Here is a 23,006-nt window from a genome sequence, read left to right as displayed (position 1 = left end):
TTATTCAAGCCAGCTGGGCCATAAATGACTGGGCCATAAAGTTGTTTACCTTCTATGGCTCCACTGTAATAGCATTAAGCGACTGGTTGTATTCATAAATTAAATCAGCAGAATGGTACACATGGACAAATAATTAAAATAAGTCATGAACTCAGGCTACTGGATATTTTTATGGCCAGCAGACTAGGTGTAACATAATTAGCCATATGTACAGACTAGCTATAGTACAGACTGCATGGAAGGCTCCAACGTATGTATTTCTGGAGGTGAAAACTGCTCTTTTTTCAGCTAAATATTATCACACACAGAACTGTATCAGATGTTTAAACAGAACCCAGATGGACTGGATCTCTTATGTTTTCACCATTTTAAAATATTTTTTATCAAAGGGATGGATCCAGTTAGACTGAATACTCTTTGACTGACACTATCTGCTTTGGCAAGAAGATTGAAACTGTGTATAAATCCTCTGATTTTACTGACAGTAAAAGACGATATCAATGCATATTTTAGATTTGCAAATGAATTCTCTTAAATTTTTACTTTGTACAATTTATGCCTAGGAAAAATACAGTTTGCATGTTTTTCCTGTAACGTGCAAAAGTCATTGCACATTTGCCTTTTGGATGAAGTGTAAAATCCTCTCTTCAAGCTGCTCCAGTGCAGTCAGCTTATCAGCGTGTAAATATATAATTCTGAAAGGTTCCTTATGCTTGCAGTTTTTAAATCAATTCATATAAGTGATGTATTTTGTAACAAACAAACAAACAAACAAAAAAACTGCAAGCTTCATATTGCCAGGCAGACTGGCATTAACCTTGATGGTGGTGCGACTACATTGGGCAATGCATAAGAACATTCGTGTGGTATTAACTGAGAGCATTTTCTTTCCACAGGCTGCTTGGAGCCTGTTCCCCAAGCACAATGAGGAGGAACAGAAGACCTGGCAGTTACAGGAAAGATTTGGGCAACATTTCTAGTGGCTGATCAGTTCCTGATGAGAACGAGAACGGAGAGAAGGTTAATTAATCTGGGACTTTATTGTAGAGAAGCTGCAAATGACAAAAACGTGCGGCTGCACTGCATCCTCCTCACACCTCCGTGGATCTGAGGAGCCCAGCATGGAGCAGGCGGGACGCTCCGCAGCCACCTGCCTGCCAGCACCACGCCGTGCCGCACCCAGCCACCGCTTGCCACGGGTGGGCGAGGGCAGCCCGAGGGAGCCGACCCGTCCCCGGCCCGCAGCAACAGGTCCCTGCCCGCTGCGAGGCGGAGGCGAAGGGCGGCCCCACAGAGCCGCCCCACAGCCCCTTCCCGCCCTGCCCCGGCACCCCGGCGGTGTGCCCTGCCCCGAGGGCCGGCGGGGCCGGGCCGGGCCCCACGGCGGGGAGGAGGAGCCGCAGCCGGGATTGGGGGCCGCCGGCGCCGCCCGCCTGGCCAAGGGGAGGAGGCGGCAGCAGCAGCAGGAGGAGGAGGAGGAGGAGCGGGCCGCAGCGAGCTGGCTCGGCTGCCCCTGAAGATGGCGGCGGCGGAGGCAGCCGCTCCTCCGGGCGGGGGCTGCCCGGCGGCGGGCGGCGGCTCCGTGCCCGTCCTCTTCTGCTTCTCCGTCTTCGCGCGGCCCTCCACCGTGCCGCACGGCGCCGGCTACGAGCTGCTGATCCAGAAGTTCCTCAGCCTCTACGGGGACCAGATCGACATGCACCGCAAGTTCGTGGTGCAGCTCTTCGCCGAGGAGTGGAGCCAGTACATAGACCTGCCCAAGGGCTTCCTGGTCAGCGAGCGCTGCAAGGTGCGCCTGGTGCCGCTGCAGATCCAGGTGAGACCCGCCACAGGTGTGGGGCGGACCGGGACCGGGACCGGGACCGGGACCGGGGGGCGGCCGCGACGGCGCCGGAGGGGACGCGGAGGAGCGGCGGGGAGCTGCGGGAGCGCTGCCGGGGGCACGGCACGGCACAGCCCGGCACAGCACAGCCCGGCAGAGCCGTCCGGGTGCCCCAGCCCTCGGTGCGGCGGCTGTTCGGCGCCCGGGGAGCACGGCGCCGGGGACAGCCCCGAGGGAGCGGCCCGTCCCCGCGGCGTTTCCGCGTGGAAACTTTAATTTCGCTCGGCTGGGGAGGCGTCTGAGCTCCAGCCACGTGTGTGCGGCGAGTGAGAACTTGTTTCTCCCGTCGGGAGGGAAGCGGAGCGGTGGCTGGGATAATAAACGCTTCTTCTTTAAAAGAGGCAGCTGGAGTTAGCCGGCTTTGGGTAGCGATAATGTTACTAGGTGGAAACTCAAAGGTTGCTCTTTCCAGAGCTTGGTTTCGCAGCTCTAGGATTTCTGTATCCATTCTTGCCTAAAGAGCTCTTTACAATTTACAGTTTCATAACTCACTAGTTTTGTGGCCATAAACCAGGAGAGCAGACTGCCAGACAGATACAGTACGTGTGTTTCATACTAAGATGTCTTTATGCATACTGGAGATTCGTGCCAGTCATGCTGTAGTAGTTGCACTCGAAGCAAAATTGCTTTTTTTTTCTTTTTCCAATGTTAAAGAATTCAACCTTTTTAAAATGGTTTTTATTTAGAGCATTCTTCTTAATTTGTAACTAAGAAGTATTAGTTTGGTGAGCCAAAATTACAAGTAAGTTGAAAAAACAATGTCACAAACACTGAAGCATTGGTAGTCTTTGCTCTGTTTCCAGAAACAGTCTAATTCACAGTGTTTGTAAACTCTGCTTAATAATAGTGTCTTGAACTCGTAAACTCTCAAGGTGGCCTGTTTGCTTAGCCTGTATATCAAGGATGCCTTTGAAGTCCTTTTCCTTTCCTTAACCCTCTGTATGGAAATAAAAATAAGGACTTAACTCATTGAAAAACTTATTTGGTCATTCATTATTCATTTTACCATTTGTCACTCATCATATTTAGCTTAAAGCCTTCCTTCTTTCTGTGTTGGAGGCGGAATGGATGGGAGTCCAGCAATAGAAACTGCAAAGGACAGTCTCCCCAACTTGCAAAGAGTCGGTACGAGTGATGTTAAGTCAAGTAAGGATTTCAAAAACACCTTGCGTAATCTGAGGCTATGACAGCAGCAATGCAGGTCAGAATTTTGTTTCTTCTGTGTGCAGGTCTCTGCAGAGACCCTTTTGCAGATGGCTGTCTGTACTGAAACTATAAATGCAACACAAGCATTTGTAGCAGTACACACACCATGGTGTAAAAGGTCAGTATTGGGACATGGAAGAATACATCATTCCCGGAGTGCATACAACAACGCAGCTTTAACTTGCCTGCAAGGATTCAGGATGAGCCACAGTGTAAATACAATGTCTAACTGATTATCTGCTTTCACTGGTACTGTTACAACTCTGACAATACCAACTGTTGATATGAAAAGGATAGTACTTTAATATTATTTTAGTTACCTCTGTGATGTGTTTCAGCAGCTGAGAATGAGACGGAGACATCAGTGATGTCAGTCAGCTCTCCTTAAGCCACCGGCAGGTGCTCACAGATCACTTGTTTTGGGAACACTTGGTCTGATGCAGACACAGCTGTGCTTTTTAAGACCTTAGATTCTGCAGGATGCATGAGATTTAGAGATGGGAAGATTATACTTTCTTTCCCTGTGTTGATTCATACAGTGCCAGTATTGCTTGCCTTCATTTTTATGGTGTTTTTCGGCAGCTATATGTAACACAGATTTGGCAACTCTACAATTAGCATAGTCAATAAAAATACCATTTTGAACATGTCTTTCAAAGGAGATACCCTTTACTCAATGATATGAGTTGACTTGCTTTTTCAGAAAGACATTTGCTTTAAAATTGAGACTCATAGATAATAGAATCCATAATTCTAGATATTAATTTCAGTATTTTTGTAGGGGTGTTTTTTAACTAAATGCACACATATATTTTGTAATCTTTTTTTAACCCCTGGTGTAGTTGTGTCCTCATTTGTAATGATTCCTCTTCTATGCAGACCTGTTGTGAAAAGATGTGTTTCGTTGCAGTATCTCAAGAAATACCAGCACTGAGTGATATTTGACTGGACTATTTCAATTTCCTGTCTCTGCAGTTGAGGAAGGTAGTAATCTCGCTGAGGAATCACCATATGCTCCCCTCTGAAAGCCACTCCACACAGTTCAGTATAAGACTTGATCTGTACAGGGATGTTTTTACTGTATGTTTCGTCTCCAGTCATATTTGTGCCTTTTTACTGTGCTCTTGTAGCTACATTTGTTCTCTTTAGCTGTACTGCTACAAAACTCTCACTTGAACTTCTAATTTCCATCTAGTGTTGTGGAGAGGTTATAATAGAGCCAGCTGTTCAGCTTGGCTACTGGTCTTGAAACTTCTCAGCCATAGACTTGCAACAAAAAGGAACTTCTCTGACCTCTGTGAGGAGGGTATTCGCTTACACCTTGAGGGACTAACAGAAGGGAAATGGTTACTTTTCATGGAATTTACATGTTTTAAAACATTTAGCAGAATAATAGTTTTTGGGGAAAGGTGCAGGACTGCATTAACCTTTTCTAACTGTAAATATATCTGAATAGTACTGCTAGAACTATTGTTTTTGCTGTAAATGTAACCTTTGGAGAGAGAAGAGGAGCAGTAAGGAAAAACACTGGAAATATCAGAAGAGAAAACAGCTATGCTTATTATAGCTATGTAATAGAGGAGTTCACTGTTGCTGTCATAACTTCAAGGTGACTTCTCATTGGTAATACTTGTTCTACATCTATAAACTTGTAACCTTAAGATTCTGTAGGTAAGAGGGTAAGATTATTATTGAAATAAGAGGGTAAAAGGCCTCTGCTTTAAGCTCTTTTCGAAAGACATGTTGACATCTCATGCATATCTTTTCTTGCGTGGAAAAGCTTGGAGAATGATGCTTAATTGTTGTTGAGACGCAAACTAAATAAAAATAAAACAATTTATACACAAATGTATTTATATGTATTGAGTACATCTATCTAGCATTCAGATGCTTTGGAAATAGAAGGAATCCTAACACAGGAGCCTGAGTATTTCTGAAGACCAGGAAAATCCTGGCCAAACTACAGATTACAATATGTGAGTTAGGTGAGAGGAATTATTTTTACTTTAAACTTTTAATGGTGCAGTTTTAAATTCTGTTACTACTGCAATTAAGAAACAGTATTTCAAGATGGAAGAAAGGAACATTTGGAAACGAGGAGCTAAAAAAAATGAAAGGTTTCTTCTAATTGAGACACTTTTTTGTTTGTGTATCATTAATCCACAGCAGGCATTTTGATCACTTCAGGTTGTTATCAAGAATTTCATATTGTCTTAATTATATGAACATGATATGCTTATCTTGATAAATCTTTACTTTTAAGTATTGAATTGCATGTAAAAGAATGCACTTCAGCTTAACATGAAATAAATATAATCATAAACTGAGATACTTACAACTAATTTTTCCATTGGACTATATGCAGATGAATTTCTTCAGTTTTTCTCTTTGAAAGATAAACAACAATCTTACAGATTTCCTTTTAAAAACAAAGGATCAGAAAATATGATACTCAACTTCTTTTCATTGTCTTTATATGCAGTTTTTGAAATACCATATCTGCAAGGTCCTCTCTTCTGCCCTACTAGCGCATAACCTTGGCAAGACATCTGTAAGTGATGTCACATGGGACACTCTCTGCTTCAGTTCTCATCCACTACAAATACTGGGGGAAAATTGCATTTTTTGTGTAATGGTTCCCTGAAGTTTGATAGGGAAAGTACAGATAAAGGGCTAGTATACATGAATACTTTTGTCAATTTGATTCTGTAATTACAGTCCTTCATCACAGTCACACTTTGTATGATTAATAATGATCAGCAGAGATGAAATAGATGTGAAAAAAACACCTGTCCTTTCTCACCTGGGCCTTTTCTAGAGTAGGATTTAAAGCTGTGTGTAACTCCTGGTAACATACCTTTAAATCCTGGTCTGGATAAGGTCCTAGAGATGACTTCTCTAGCTGGGTAAAAGAACTGCATCAGGTTACGTTGCCATCTGACATACCTATTCTTGTTTTGCTGTGGTAACTTCCAGCTGGAAGGAAGAAAGCCCTGATAACTTAACTAGGAGGACTGAAACAAAACAAATGCAAAAGTTTGCATACAGTTTAGGGGAACTTCAGCTGATAAAAATAAAATAAATAAAAATGCTGTTTAATGGTATTGTAACTGAGCAGATTTCTGCTTGGGCTGGATTTTGACAGAGAATGTGTGGCTGCAGTGGAGTACCATTTTTGGTTTGTCCAACCTGCCTTTCTACTTCTTGATGCTCTTTGTTTTTTTCAAATGTCCTCTTCTGAGGAAAACAAGCAAGTATGGGTTTTGATCTCACCATCAACTTCTTCCTATTTCTTGTCCTGCCACATGTTGCATAGTTTGTTGCAGATTGCAAGTTAATAGAAAACAGAAATCAGTAGAAAATAAATGGGAGAATGAATTTAAGAATTGTGTTAGATTTTGTAAGAGTTGTTATATAGCAAATATATTCTGTCAACACAACTTTGTTTTAATGTTCCTGATATTAAACTGAAGTACAGAAATCAAATCATATTAAACCAACGTGATAATAAAGAAAAGCAAAAGGCTTTTGCTTCTGCTACATGTAATGCTTGTCATAAACACATGGGATTTAGTGGAAGTCTGGGACAAGGATTAATGTCAAATGGAACAGAATAAAATCTGTTCTGAGTCTGCTGCTTGGAAATAGTCATGCAAGTCACTACTGTAACTCTGGATGAATACTGTTTTTGCAATAGGGTCTAAGCTGTGAGGAAATGCAAACATCTGAAAGAAATAGAACGGAAATCTGCATTTTTCTGAAAAGCTGCAGAAACAAGGTGAAATACAATGCAGTTCAAACGGGAAAGAAGCAAGTAAGGTAGAAATAATCAACTATGCAAATAAAAGATGAGGGAGGGTTCAGGTAATGATTTAGAGGTTAAAATGGACCTCAGGAGTCAAAGTATCATGGATCACTCACACAGATACACACAAAAGAGGCAAATAGAATAATGGAAAATAAAAGCTGAATGGAGTCTACAAGGCCTGTGAATTGATCCATTTTATCAGAGGCTTTACTGGTATTGAAAAGTCGTGTGGGCTGAGAAGTACTACTGCTACAGTAGTTGGTGGCCTTACTGTAGACTGTAGCTGGAAAAGGCTCTCAAGGAGAGCAATGAAAATTATTACAGTAGCAGGAGGAAAGACCGAAAACATTAGATACATTTTAGAGTATGGGCAAAAAAAAAAAAAAATAAACTAAACTGAGACCTGATCTGAGTCTTGAGATGTGGTAATAGATGTTTGTACATGTTTGTATATAACTGTACATGTGGAAGAGGAAGGTAATGCTGTTATTTTTTCAAATCCACCATGGACAGAACTGGAAATAATGGTCTTGGGTTGCAACAAGTGCTGTGGGTGAGGAAAGAGATGAAAGGTAAAGATACAGCTTTGGAATGGATTGTGTAGGAGTTATATAAATTGTGTATCACTGGTTTTTTGTTTGTTTGTTTACACATGTCAGACCAGGTAGGTCTTTGCAGAGAAAATCTTGGTGCAGTTGATCCTTCTGTAAGGATAGACTCTTAAACTTCTTTCTGACTTGTCTTTTTCTTTTATACTCATTTTTGTTCCTCTGCTGAGGAAGCTAGTGCCATCTGTTGCCCTGGCGTAGGAAGGTGTTCCATAAGGCAGCAGATTAACTCCATGTAGATCAATCTAAAATCCCATGATGATTTGCCTAGTTGAAAGTGATCCTAAAATTTTTAAAGTGGTGAATAGATTTATAGGAGAAAATAATGATCTTTGCTTGTCATATAAATGCTGAGACAAAATGACAGATTTTTGGAGTAGGAGACACACTGCTGAGCATTTTCAATTCCAGTTGCTCTGCTGAGCAGTAGGGAAGCTAAATGTCATGGCTGAATAGTGTGATGCTGGTAAGGGCCAGAGTTAGAATGGGTTACAGGAGGCGCTCACTGTGTTCAGTTGTACTTTACTACTTGCTGGCAAGTGACTTCTGTATTGTGCAAGTATGTAGAGGGACAGTGTTCAAGAACGAGACAGTTGCTCAATATTTACTTATATTTTCAAACATTCCTGGTCCCAGGCCTCGTTTACTACATGGTGTACAATTGCAGAAGAATTTTGGAGATTTCTGGAGGCTGTTTTCCCTAACTCATGTGCAAAGCCAGCACTTGACCAAAGCGGCTATTATTTTGCCTTACTGACTGATGAAAACATCCACGATCCTACCACCTGCAGTAACCTGTTTATGTGCTGCTGTGCCCTCTTGGTGAAAAAAGATTTCCCTGATGTCTTTTGTGATGCGTTTTCATCTTCCCATGGCATCTGTGGGTCTGGTGTTAGAGCATCTGCTCTGCAGTTATTACTGAATTTGTGTTCATAACTGCTTGTGGTTATAGTGTTGCCATTTCATGGATAAGAATTAGAGGAATGACAGTTACAGACATTTGACATTTTGAGAGTAGTGGCATACTGAATCTGATAGGTGTGGGAATTTGCTGTTTACAGTACAACACACATGTACTTTTCACAGTAACTTGAACAAGCCATTTCATATATGTGAGCATAGCTACTGCTATACTTTTTTTCTTTTGTAGAATTGGAATTGAGATTAAAAGTGACTTACTTAAGAGACATGAGATAAATCAGTGAAAAATTTGGGACTAATATGTAAGTTTTCCTGATTCCCTGTTCTTCCAAAATGAAATATTTTACTGACACTTTTAATTTTAGTTTGGTTTAAAATACCTCAACCTCTATTTGCAGAAAATGAAGTGTAGAAAATTAATGGGTGCTTGCCAGGAGGAGTTTATTCAATTTGATTTATCAGTCTGCTGAAAAGCTTTAGAATGGAAGTAATTTCTCTTTAGTTGCCTTATAACTAAGAATAGTATGTAGTTCCTTTTTTTTCCTGTAGTCTATAGCTGGAGCCTTATCTTTTGCTTCTGCAGGTAATGCAAACAATTTCATACAAATAAAAAGCACTCTTTCAAACTGTGTGAAAATGCTATCTTTGATTTTTTGTCTTTTTTTTTTTTTTTTTTTTTCTTAGCCCCCTTTCACTACACTCTGACATCCTCAAGGGAAACTCTGGGAGATTATTTTCATCATTAATATGCATTCAGTTCAGTTTCTGGTAGTAATGCGGACAAGCTTCTCTGCTTTTGTTTTAGCCTTTGGACTTCATCAGCGTTGTGCTACAAGATCTCATAGACAAAAGAAACTGACTACACAATGAAGCTGTGTGTATGTGCACTATTTATAAATAAAGTGAAGGTATTTTAAAATCTTTATAATTAATTTAAGTATAAAGTGAAGGTCTTTTTAATCTTTAATTCATTCCAATTTTGTGCTAGTTTTAAGAGATGGAGATACAAATATAAATTTTAAGAATGTAATTTTGTTGATATGTATTTTTTAACAGGGCTATAAGCAGTGTGCTCCTTTGTCCCATTTCAGAGCTCAGAAGTTTCCGTGTACATCTAAAGTGACTTAGGTGTCCCACCTAATAAAATCTTGATTCCCTATTTGTGGCTATACTGTACTGCTCAGTATCACTGCCATTCATTTTGTTTCAGAAACATAAAAAAATCAGACTTATGAAACCTTTATATTTTGGCTCAAAGTACCATGAATCTAACTTGAAAACTTGAAGTATCATAAGTCTTACCCTTGAAAAGTGCAGGGCCAAGACAAAGGATGCTCAAATCAAAGTAGAGAGGCTGTGCAAGAGCAGAAGGCCAGGCCCCATCCCATGGCTGCTGATCTGGCAGGGAGAAGAAGGAGGTCCTCTGAGAGCAGAGTGCAAGGACTCCCCTTTGCTTTGAGCAGGACTTACAGACCCTGTGTGTTATTGCCCATGAGCATGCATGGCAATTGACTCAGGGAGGGAAAAGAGTACCCACAAGCGCAAGTGGCCAGTCTCACTGACACTAAAAGCAGCATAAAGATGCCCTTTACAAGTCCATTAGGCCAAAACCTATGGACCTCAAATGAAGGGAAGGAAGCCCTACATCTGCAGTTGGCCAGGCCCTGTTGTGCATCACCTGCTCAGGGCACCATGGATTTTTAGCACAAGCAAACACGAGGAGACCTTCAGGACTTTAGCTCTCTTCTCTCTTTTTTTTTTTTTTTTTTTTTTTTTTTTTGGACAGCTTTTCTGCCCAGCAGAGGTCATTAAGGAAGGTTTCTTTCTGGGAGAGTGCAGACAACAGGACATGCCTCCCTCCTCTAGCTCATTTACTGGGCAACAGCAGCTACCAGGAGCCATGAGCTGCTTCCTCCCCCAGATGCAGAGAGACAGTTCCCTCAGCCTGTCTTTGTGTGCTGGGTGCCCCTTGTGCCACCAGTTTTGCGAATGCCAGTAGCAAGCAGCATCCAAAAGACGTGGAGGAGGACCTGGTCTTCCTATGGGAATGCACCTGGAGAGACTTTCACTTGATAGAAACTGAACTCTTGAGGCTCTTGGAGACCTGCAGCCAAGCTGACCATTCTTTTCTTAGCACCAGCCTGCCTGCCCTGTTCCCCAGTGCTCTGCCTTGGGGCAGTCATGGATGGAGATCATGTTTGTCTGGGAGGGTGGGGGAAAGGGACAGCCTCGCAAGATGTCACCTGCATCACAGAATCACAGAATGGCTGAAAGGGGCAGGGACCTCTGGAGGTAGTCTGGTCCAATCCTTCTTGTCACTCAGGGCCACAGTCCTCTGCAACCAGGACCATGTCCAGACAGCTTTTGAATATCTCCAAGGAGGGAGACAGCACCACCTGTCAGGGCAACATCACAGTAAAAAAGTTTGTTGATGTTCAGAGGGAACCTCATGTGTTTCAGTTTGTGCCCATTGTTTCTTGACCTGTTACTGAGCACCGCTGAAGAGAGCCTGGTTCCATTCACTTTGTACCCCCTTCAGGTGTTTATAGACATTGACAAGGTCTTCATAAAAGTTTCCTCTTCTCTAGGCTGAGCAGTGACAGCTGTCTTAGCCTTTTCTCAGAAGAGAGACTCTTCAGTTCCTTCTTCTTTGTGGCCATGCACTAGACTCTATTCAGTGTGCCTGCATGCCTCTTGGCAGGGGAGCCCCAAACTGGACACACTGGTGAGGTGTAGCCAGCAGTGCTGATGACAGGGGAGGGATCTTTTCTGTCGTCCTCCTGGCAACATTCCTAATGCTGCCCAGGGTACAATTGGACACCTTTGTCACAAGGGCTTATTACTGACTTACATATAATTTGGTGTACACCAGGACTCCCAAGTCCTTGGCAAAGCTGTTTTTGAGCTGGGCAGCCCCCAGCATGTGCCTGGCTTTGCTCTTCCCCTTGTTGAACTGCTTGGGGTTCCTGTCTTGGCAGGGCACGAGCCCAGCTTGCTACAGAGAGCAGCAGCACCAAGGCGCACTGTGCAGGAGGAGCTATCTCGACAGCATCATCGCCAGGCCACGGGCAGCAGGGCAGGCTGGCGGGAGGGCAGAGCCTCAAGCCCCGGGGGCAGAGGGGGCAGTGAGCTGGAGGCCAGGCCTGGGGCGATGGAGATGGGCACGCGCTGGCCCCGGGCACCCCAGGCTGGAAGCCTCTCCCTGGGAGCAGCTCTGCGGAGCTGCAGGCCTGCAGCTGGGCAGCACGCGCTGTCAGGGGGAGCACAGCAGTGGGGCCGGGCACCTGCGGAAGGAAGCGCTGAGACGAACACCCCAGCCCTGCTGGGAAGGGGTGGCATCGCCGCGCCCCAATCCCAGCAGACCGACCCCATCGGCCTTCGGGCCCCACAGCCCTGGGAGGAAGCGGTGGGCACAGCAGTAGGAAGAGGGGCAGATGGCAGCAGGGGTGGGGACAGCAGTGCCAGCCGTGTTGTTAGCAATACAGAGACTTTTTCGATAGCTTTCATAGTTTTATTTCTTTTGTCCAATAGCTTCAGATTGCTGTGAGCCTTCTGGTCCCCCCCGAATGCCGGCACGTGCCCCAGTTGCTGGCCCAGCCCCAGCTACGCCAGCTCCTGGGGCACTGTCCTAGTGTCGTCGGCGGGGTGGCCTCTTTGCAGGTGGGGCAGAGTCCTGGGAAGTGGGGGCCCTCCTCTTCGCAGCTCGCCAGGGTCCCCTGCGTGGCTGGTTCCTGCCCTGGCCGGCAGTGGAGGGACCAGCCTCAGCCTCCTGTGGTTCCTGCTGGGGCACTTCCTGATCACCAGGGTTGGGAACTGGGATGGATGGGGGGTGACTGGGCCCCTCCCGGAGGGCAGCAGTTGAGGTTCCAGGGAGCTCTTCTGTGTTGGTTCCCTCGGAGTGCTCTGCTCCAGGAGCTGGTGTCCCCACTGAGGTGGCAGCGTGGCTGGGGACTGCTGCACGGCTGCCCTCTTGTCTTCCGGCAGCACGGGAGGCCCCCCGACCCAGCAGGTTTTGGGCCTCCTCGCTGCAGCGCTGCACAGCAGTGGCAATGAGTCGCTGCACGAAGCCAGCCGTGTGTCTTCCCAGGGACGTCCGTAGCAGCACTGTCAGAGCTGCCTCATTCAGGCCGAAGAAGCGCAGCCTAGAGATGACATGGTGTTGCGCTGCAGAGGCTGCCCTTCTGTCATTCCGAAAGAGCTGCCTCAGCTCCTGGCGCAGCCATGGCAGCAGGGGCTGGAGCATAGCTGGATGTCGTCGGAAGAGGGATGCCCAGATATGGGGTTGGAGGCTGCCCACAGGATCCCTTTGCACTGGTCCAGCTGCCTGTGGTCGGAAGACATGGTGTCCAGGTGCTGTCCCTGGCTGCTGGGCGATGGCTGATGTCCCTGCAGGTGGTGCAAGGACAAGCTCCTCAAAGCTGTTGTCTGCCTTCATTGAATGTAGAATGGAGCGCATCCTCCTCTTGCAGAGGGGGCACTCGGGCTTGGTCTCAGCCCACTGCTGGATGCAGACAAAGCAGAAACGGTGGAGGCATGGCACCACATAGCTGGCATTGACCCAGCTGTCTAGACAGATGGGACAGCGGGTGTCCAGCTCCGTGGCCATGCTCTCCACGTGCTGAGGTGAGCCGGGGAGAACTGATGACGACGAGCCGCTCCCTCTCACCGGCGCTGCAGCAGCAGGAGTCACGCTGCAAAAGGCAGAGAAGAGGCCATGGTCATGGGCTGAGCCGGGGGCGGCTGCAAGAGTTGTGCAGCTCCCTCCAGGAGGAAACCCTTCCAGCTGCCCAGGGCCCAGGGCGGGGAAGGTGTCCCCACCGCACTCACCTCTGCTGCTCTGAGCGCTCGTCCTGGGTCTCCCGACGGCCCGAACGACGCAGGGCCGCAGAAGAAGCTCCGATGGCTCTGGGAAGGGCACTGAGAGCTACTGCAGCAACTCCCAGGTCACGACACCAGCACCAAGGCCAACCTCGCTCCTCACTCCAGACCTCACGGAACCGCTCAGCCGGAGTGCGGGCACTAGCCGGCGCGGTGGGACTCTGCGCCCGCATATGAGCAGCGAGGGCCACGCAGTCACAATGCATCGCTCACGGCTCTCACAGGGCATTGCTCGGAGCCATCACAATGGGCCGTTCTGCCCCGCAGCGCTCGCTCTGGCAGAGCTCTGGCCCCACACATGCGTCTGTGCCTAGCACAATGTCACTTACCACTCTGTCCCACAAACTGTTTGTCTTCTCGGCGTCGGTGTCATGCACCAGTCACTGCAACCTTGGCCAGATCTTTCCAGAGCACCATCAGCTCACCCTGGCCACAGCAGACATCTCCAAGTCCATTCAGCAAGGGTATTTGTTCAATAATACCTCGCACCTGCCTTTGAGGCAGCACGACAGTCCCACAAGCTCTCCTCACCCTCCAGCTCTGTTGGCCAGTTATCTGGGTTCATAGAACCATAGAATTGTAGAATGGCTTGGGTTGTAACGGACCTTAAAGAACTCAGAATCACAGAGTTGTAGGGAATGGAAAGCACCTCAAGAGATCATCAAGTCCAACCCCCCTGCCAAAGCAGGTCCCCTAGAGCAGGCTGCCCTGGTAGACATCCAGATGGACCTTGAATATCTCCAGAGAAAGAGACTCCACAACCTCCCTGTTCAGCCTGTTCCAGTGCTCTGGCACCCTCACCATGAAGAAGTTCTTTCGCATGTTGGTGCAGAACTTTCTGTGCTCAATTTTTTGACCATTGCCCCTTGTCCTATCCCCATAAACAACTGAAAAGAGTTTGGCCAAATCCCACTGTCTCCCACACTTAAGGTATTTGTAAACATTGATAAGATCCCCTCCCAGTTTTCTCAAGGCTGAACAGACCCATGTCTCTCAGTCTTTCCTCATAGGGAAGATGCTCCAGGTCCTGTATCATCTTCGTTGCCCTCCGCTGGACTGTTTCCAGAAAATCCCTGTCTTTCTTGTACTGGGGAACCCAGAACAGGACACAGTACCCCAGATGAGGCCTGACCAGGGCAGAGTAGAAGGGGAGGATCATCTCCCTTGACCTGCTGGTCATGATTCTTTTTATGCACACCAGGATCCCATTGGCCTTCTTGGCCACCAGGGCACGCTGCTGGCTCATGGTCATCCACGAGGACCCCCAGATCCTTCTCCACAGAGCTCCTCTCCAGCAGGTCATGCCCCAGTCTGTACTGATACGTGCGGTTGTTCCTTCCCAGGTGCAGGATTCTACACTTGCTCATGTTAAACCTCATTTGGTTACTTCCCACCCATCTCTCCAGCCTGTCCAGGTCTCGCTGAATGGCATCACAGCCTTCTGGCTTGTTGGCCATTCCTCCCAGCTTTGTGTCATCAGCATACTTGCTGAGGGCAGACACTGTTCCCTCATGAAGGTCGTCAATGAAGATGTTGAACAAGACTGGACCCAGCACCAACCCCTGGGGAACACCACTAGTCACAGGTCTCCAGCCGGACTCTGCGCTGCCAATCCCTAGCCTCTGGGCTCAGCCAGTCAGCCAGTTCTCAACCCACCTTACTGTCCACTCCTCTATCCCACACTTTCTCAGCTTTGCTACCAGGATGTCATAGGAGACAGTATCAAAAGCCTTGCTAAAGATCATCTAGTTTCAACCCCCCTGCCATAGATCAACCCCCCACCCACTAGATCATGTTTGCCAGGGCCCTGTCCAGCCTGGCTTTGAATACCATGCAGAGGTGGGGTATCCAAAACCTTTCTGGGTTGCCATGGTTTTCAGACTAGGTTGCAGAGCCTTGCACCTGCTGCTGAGGGACAGGCCCCGTAGCCCTTAGCAGGGGAAAGAGTTCTGTAGGGCCAGTCCCCATGGTCCTCCAGTGAAGCAAAGGAAGCCCTCAAAGACCAGGGACAAAGGCCCATGGGGTTTGTATTTTAAGGATAGAGGGCTAAGTGCCGTGGTACCTAAGACAGACAAAGGAAGCCCTGTGAAGCCATAGTGCCAGGAATCCTGGGGCTTGAGAGATGGGAAAGTCCCCTGCAGGACCGGAGGCTCAGGCAGCATGGGACTGTGCGCTGGGAAAGATGCCCTGTATGAGCAGAAGACTAAATGCCATAATACTTGAATGAGGGGAACGAGGTTCAGCAAGGCCAGTCAGCTGGTCTCAACAGTGATCAAATCAACACAGGGAGGCTGACAGGAGCACAGGGCCAGATCCCATGGCTCCCTGCTCATAGCAATGGGATTTTGCAAGGCCATAATGCTCCAGCTACAGCAAAGAAGCATTACATGAGAAATAGGGAAGGCCTCAAGGTGCTTCCAGGCCCTTTGGTGTTCCAAGTTCCCACAGTGTTCCAAGGTCCCTTGATGCTCAAATGCCCTGTACTCTTGCAGGTGCCATGATGGAAGTTTTCCAGACTCTTTCTTGTTCCACTGCTCTTTGGGAAAGGTCCTCACTGACATTAAAAATACAATTTTGTTTTTCAGATGACTACTTTGGGCAACCTGACACCCTCAAGCACTGTGTTTTTTTGTTGTGATATGCAGGAGAGATTCCGGCCTGCCATCAAATACTTTGGTGATATCATCAGTGTAGGTCAACGTCTGGTATGTTCATTCATTGCTTTTTCCTTGTAGTACATTTTGATAACAAACGTAAATTATTATATATAGCTAGCTTACTGATTATTCAGTTTCAGATAATAAGAGTATCTTTGCTATTACCATTCTCTAATAATTTATTTTTGTACACTTTCCTCCGCATTCCTCTTGCAGCTCCAAGGTGCACGGCTCTTAGGAATTCCAGTCATTGTAACTGAACAGTATCCCAAAGGTCTTGGCAGCACTGTACAAGAAATTGATTTAACAGGAGCAAAACTTGTGCTTCCTAAAACAAAATTTTCAATGGTATTGCCAGAAGTTGAAGCAGCATTAGCAGAGATTCCTGGAGTCCGCAGTGTTGTCCTGTTTGGAGTAGAAGTATGTGCCTTGCCGTTCTTGCAGTTTTATTGATATTATCTGTTGGCCAACAAATTATCATTGCTTTCTATAATTAAAAAAGGTCAGTTTATATTTCTTAGAACTTAAAGTTCAGATATCTTCTACAGATTGAATTATTCGCATGCTCTTTTTCTTTGATACTTTCTCATAAAATTTGAAATTAGATATTTTTAAGCTACAGTCTCTTGTCTCAAACGTAGTTGGCATTTTAAAATCCACATTGAGTTCCCTATTATTGTAATGCTTAGAAAAGTACATGTTTGAACCCTGATTAATTATGTACTTTAACTTCGCATTGTGCTACTCATGTTTTGCAGTAATGATTTATTACATTTTTTTGGGGGCCTTCATTTTCTCCCCTGTAGACTCATGTCTGCATCCAGCAAACAGCACTGGAATTAATTGGCAGAGGTCTGGAAGTTCATATTGTAGCTGATGCCACCTCATCAAGAAGTATGATGGACAGAATGTTTGCTCTTGAGGTAATGTTTCCTAATTAAGGTTTTCTACCCCTTGGGTCTGTATGCTAATTTCTGCATTTGCTAACAAGTACAGTAACCAGTGGACAAATGCAGACTTAAGGAGAGGAGAATGCTGTGATTCTCACAATAGCTTCCACAGTACAGAAGGAATAGCTTTTTATTTTTTGCTCCCTAAGTCATGATTTAATATGTAGAACGCAGTTCAGGACATTAGGATTAAAAAAGTAATTGGTTTGTGCAGGCTAAGTTACCCTTACTAACCATTAGCATTTTCTGATATTTTGTTAAGGAGTGTTATGTCTACAGCAGAGTAAAAGTACTACAGAGCTTTTGTTTTCGTTTTTCCAAACAGTATTTATTCTGATGTTGAAATTCCCTGAAATGAAATGTGATACAGCAAGTCGAAAAGTCATTCTTGTCTGTCCCTCCCTCTGGTCTTCCTCATCAGTGCAAATTAAAGCTTAATCTCAAGACTCTGTGATTATAGTAGACTTTGTTTTTCTTTTTTTTTTTCTTTTTTTTTTAAAAGAGCTTAGTCAGACATTTATGTTAACATTTAGTACCTTAACATTTATGTTGAGAAAGTGGAGATAAATGTAACACAAAAATTTCAAAGCAGGTACAAGTATGTGGTAGCAAGTTCATGCAAATGATACTTCTATGCTGTACTCTAACTTGCCTACAGGCATCGTTGTTGTGAGTCAAAAACTGATATATGCATTAAGCATTGCAATTTTTGCCCTGGGCCCTTATAGTTATTTGGAAATTGAAGCTGGTAATAACTGTAGCATTTTATACTTTTTTCACGGATGTGAAGAAGTTTTAATTTCTCCTTTTTCATGAATGGGAAAATTAGGGGCTAAAGACAAATCACTAGCCTATAGCAGTTGATGAAATCCATGAAGTGGAAGCTTGATGTCTGTGAGGTACTGCATTGTGACACGCACAGTGTGAGATCTACTGAAATCATGGACTTCTTAAGTCAGTGTGGTGTTGTAGTAGTGGCCATAGACAAAATAAACAAAACCCAAACTGTAACCTATTTGCCTTATTTTGTATGTCTTTGTACATTTGATTATCACTTAAACTGTGTCTGCAAGCATAGAAATTAGTTCAGTGCAACAGAGGTTAAAGTAATGAATAGCTAGCTTTGTTTTTCTTGCTGTGGTGAGCCATCAAGCTGCATAGTGATAACTCCTCCTCCTTCTCTATGGCTGCCCCTGCCAACTCTGTCTTCTTTCTGTGCCATAGAACCTCTGTTAAAAATGACAGTGAGGGCTGTGGACTAGAAAAGGCATGAGCTGGGCACATCAGGGTATGGGAGACCAGGAGAAACAGTCACATGGTGGGAGTGTCAATGATCCTGATTAACCATGGCGATGTGTTTCTTAAGAAAGTTGGTAAAATATCAAAGCACTGGATAATTCTGCCTTAGTCTCAACGTACAGCTGACAGCTCCTGGTCACAGTCTTTTAGTTGGTGAGCCTTATGTTGTCTTTCATGAGAACTTGCTCTATACCTGATTGGCCGAGCTAAGGTTCATTGATCCAAGTTCATTGGATCCTTCTTCCTTTCTGTGAAGATGAAGGTAACATTTGCCTTTTCCCTGAAGAGAGCCCTCTTCTGTTCACAGTGACCTTTCACAGACGGTAAAGAATGATCTTGCCATGATTCCAACTAAATTCCTCAGCAGCCTCAAATAAATCCTGTTTGGTCTCACATATCCCTTTACTTTTTCACATTTCCCCTCCCGTATATGTTTTGATGGTGCTGGTGAAGAATATATGAATATTTGAACAGATGTATTATGAAATGCAGTTGGAATTAACTGATAGCCAAAGCTTCATGTCTGCCTGAACACCACTAAATAGTTTTTCTATCTGCTTCTGTTGTGTGCTTAAGAATGTGAGCAGGCAAAACCTTGCAATCAAGAAGTTCAAATTTTCCATTACTAAAATAATCCAGCCCAGCTGTTCTTGAGGTTGTGGCTGTTCTTGATCTCTGCCCTATCTGCAGAAGAGGCCTTGTGTCACTTTTAATCTTAGATTGAGTCAGCTGAATCTGTTCCTGCTGAGTTTTACTCTTCTTCATCTATTCTAATGGCTTCGTGTGATGTAGACACAGTGCATGCTTGTTTCTTTCCTTTGTCTGCAGGGCAGTCTTCTAAGAAAACATTTCCTTTCCTTGAAGAAATATATGTACACTTTACTGGTCCCCTAAATTAATAATTTTTCCTTATCAAGTGCTGTGTAATTGAAGAACTAAACAGCAGTGACCTTTGTGTGCCCTAGAAAGTCTGGAGCATCTCTTTCCTTTAGTAATTACAGTAGAAACCAGACTGAAAATGTACTTATTTGCGTATTTCCCGCCTCTTTCCTTCCCGTGGTAAATTCAGAACCTTGTAGATGCACTAGATTTGGTGGATCATACAGCTAGGCAGAGGATGATGGAAGGAAAGACAGATCCATTAAGAGTTTTACTGCCAAAACATCTGTTCAATTGCTGTGAAGCTTGGGGGTAGAGGAGTGGGGTGGGCAGAAGAAGCCCATACTTAAGGATAATTCTGCTGTATAGATAGGCAGCAACCACAGTCTTAAGAAGTGTAAAAACTGCAGTATGTCACATGGTTTGGACTACTCAAAGAATTGCTTTGTTTATTAGCACACTTAAAACATCTAGCAGACCTCTCTCAGTTTTGCTTTTTATACAGCTGTTCTTTCAGAGCTAGCCTGTGGGTTACTTAGGCTATAATGAGAAGTCAGTTAAAAGCAACCACTGTTTTACTAGTGTGATATATACATTCTGTAGAAGAGCTTCTCTCTCTGTCTCCTGGGGTTTTTAGTATGACTGTGCAGTGTAGTCCAAAGACTAAAATGCTAGTAGATAACAAGCCCTGAAAGAGAAAGTGTTACAATTATGTTTCTTGCTTAACACCTTTTGCTCCAATTTAGCTATATTCTTTTTTCCTAAGGCCTTTCAAATCTGCATGAAAATTAAGAAAGCTATCCTCATCAGTATATAGGGGAAAAGGGGTGTTAATAGAAGAGGGCATGGGTCTTCTTTTTAATTAATCTGACTTGGAGAAAAAAATCTAGTCCAACTATAAAGCCTTATTTGTAACCCAGGGCAGCCTTTTTCCTAAATAAAGTCTAACAAGTCACTTTCCATCGTAGTTTTAGAAATGGCACCATTAAGAAGTTCTGTAATTGAATTGGCAATACCTTGCTAATAGGAGCTGTTTTTAAAAAACACCATCCATCTTTTTTACAAAGTGTATGCTCATTCACACTTCAAAACATCTCACATTTGTCTCTTTCTGCTCTTCTCTATTTCAGCGTCTTGCTCGTACTGGAATTATAGTTACTACTAGTGAAGCTATTTTGCTGCAGCTGGTAGCTGATAAAGAACATCCAAAATTCAAAGAAATCCAAAATCTCATTAAGGCGAGTGCCCCTGAGTCAGGGCTCCTTTCCAAAGTTTAAAGAGGATGTGGAGGAAGCAAATGTCATTGTCATCTTTAAATATTATGGAAAGCTGTAAGTGCACATGTCAACCTTCTTTCACACTAAGTTTGGCAGCAGTGTAAAATTAAAAATTGACATCCTTGTGCTTGCCTTAGCAAAAATTGTCTGGTTATATTTCTGGGTGCCAGTATGTTCTGTTTAGTCACAGCTGTCAGAGGCTTTGGGTACCATAGGACCCTTTTGTTGTCAGATTTCAATATTTATTAAAAACAAATAAGCAAACACAAATCAACAGAGGTGCCTGCTAATCTATCCTATACACTGATTGTAACAGCTAAAAAAAGTGCATATTTATGTGAAACTTCTTGATCGTGCACTTTGTAGAAATATTCTGTGATATTCTGTTTTACTTTTGTATTAATAGAAGATAAATACATGCTGGATAAATGTGATGCGATATGCTTTAATGTTCTACCTAAATCAAATATTTTAATAGGACTTAAATTAAAAAGGACTAAGTTATCTGGAATACCTGTGTGCATTTGTTCTTTAGGATACAATTTAAGTGCTTTACTTAATAGACAAGATGCATAGATCAAGCAGCTGCTGATGTTTGATTGCTTTCAATAGCTGAAGCTTGTGTCATAATTTTCAATTATTCTGAAACTGACTGCCCAAACCTGTATTTCATTTAAGTAGATACATACAGAAAATTGTCATTTAATGAGATCTTTATAAACAACTGGTTTAAATCATTCAGAACTAACAGATTACCAAAACGTTAAATAATTTGGTAATGTTAAGAATTTAAAGAACAAAAACTTTTCAGCTCTGACTGCTGATTCTACTACTGTGTTTAGAGTTATTTTGTTATTATTTTTTTTTTATCCCATTTTGGTTACATTTAGTAATTCCATTGGATTTACTCATTTGGCCAAGCAAGCTTTGAAACAAACCTCAGCTTCTCTAGGTTTGTGCTTATTTTTGTAGGCTGCAGTTGGGTGGAGTTTGAATGAAACCTGGCCTAAAAGCATAATTCAGAAAAATGCATCTGTAACTTATTGATATATATATTTTCTATCTTAAACCAAACTTTTAACACACAATTGTTCATAAAGGCACTTCCTTCATGTTCCAATAGTTTAAACAATGTTATATAAAGTTTACAGTGTGAGTGAGACATTTATTTTTTTAAAAGAATACTAGAAGATATCATACTGAACATTTATCTTTTTGGTAGAAAAGTAATTACACTACGTGTATGTTTTTAAATTGCTTATTTTCCCCACAAGATGGCTCTAAAAGAATTGTTTCAGAGTTACAACCTTTATATGTTCAAAACAAATAAAATGTTAACATTTGCTGTCTCTCTTATGCTTGTGATATTTATTGAAGAGCAAATCCTGAAAGCTTTTTTTGCCATAGACGTTATTCTATTTTGTGCAGCTGTGGAATTTCTATAGATGTCATGGGAATTTTGTGTAAAGATCAAGGATGGATAATGTCTAATAATTCATGCTTTCTGTGTCATGTTGCAGTGTTATTCAGAGCTCCAAAATTTGAGGAATGAACATTATGCTTCAAGTCAGAGGCAGGGGAGGGGAGTTAAGTTGAAGAACCATTGTCCTATATCACTGACCTACTTTTTACCTTCTTTTCTGCTATATTAATGACGTTGCCTAGCAGTGTAAAGTCCACTTACATAAATCAGCATCTGTGCACAAAAATACTATAAATTTCTTATGAAATATGGTTTTATTGCTTTTTTACTATGTGTTGATCATACATAGTTAGTAATAGAAGGAATAGTGACCAAAAAAAGTGTTTCTTTTTAAAACAGTATTAGTTTCATCAATGGCAGATACTTATTTTCAAGAGGTAACTATATTTGTTTCTAAAAAATTACCAGTTTTAATGCAAACATAAATTGGAGGCCAAATGTCACAAGTTCCTTTGCACACTGTCCTTTCTTTGTATTGGCTTTTACCACAGGAAGAATTAGTTTGTAACAAGATGACATTAGAAAAGAATCTTTAAAATAAATTTATATTCTCTGTGATGATTTTGCTATTACTTTTTTTTTTTTTTTTGGGGGGGGGGGGTATTTGCATGGTCTTCTGTGGCAAACTATATTTTTTTTCAATGTTCTCTATTTGTGTTTTTTCCATAAACTTAAAAAAGCATCACAGGAATAGCTAGTGTTTTGACATAAAACTAAATTCTTCAATAGAATTTAAGGTGCAGAATAAATTAATTCTGTTCCATTCAGTGGTTTAATCAGCATCATGTGGATCATCAAATAAGATTTTAAGATCATTTATTTAAAAAGAAGAAGAGAAAAGTGTTGCCATATTTCTTTATCTACACTAAGTTTGTTCAACAGAGGATATTTACTTCTTCATATTCTTACTCAACTGTATTTTTTGTTCTCTGACAAGTGCAAAATCTCATGCCATAAAACACCAAAACTGAGTTGTGTAAGAAGGCCTGTCTTTAACAGTGCTTCTGGTGTACATCATCTCTGAAGATTAACAGTGACCTTTTGCTGTGAATTCTGGAAGCAAATGGCATTTGATTTATGTTGACATGAAAACCTAGAAAATGAATGTTAAGCTGATTATATTTTCTACCTTTCTTAACACAATACCTTCATGATTTC

The 23,006-nt window shown here is 43.3% G+C and overlaps 1 protein-coding gene across 1 annotated transcript; it reads left to right on the top strand.

The window, feature by feature from the left end:
- The first annotated feature begins 1,464 nt into the window (after window positions 1-1,464).
- ISOC1 (isochorismatase domain containing 1) lies at window positions 1,465-21,714 on the top strand. The gene is made up of 5 exons (XM_084305082.1): window positions 1,465-1,816; window positions 15,889-16,008; window positions 16,177-16,380; window positions 16,767-16,883; window positions 20,219-21,714. The coding sequence occupies exons 1-5, from the start codon at window positions 1,520-1,522 to the stop codon at window positions 20,363-20,365; spliced, it is 885 nt and encodes a 294-aa protein (XP_084161208.1). The 5' UTR covers window positions 1,465-1,519; the 3' UTR covers window positions 20,366-21,714.
- The last annotated feature ends 1,292 nt before the right edge of the window (window positions 21,715-23,006 follow it).

The sequence above is a fragment of the Netta rufina genome (genome assembly GCF_964035555.1).
Source record: "Netta rufina genome assembly, chromosome: Z".
NCBI lineage: Eukaryota > Metazoa > Chordata > Aves > Anseriformes > Anatidae > Netta > Netta rufina.
Note: the sequence above shows the minus strand (reverse complement) of the source record. Positions and strands in the feature narration are given on the sequence as shown.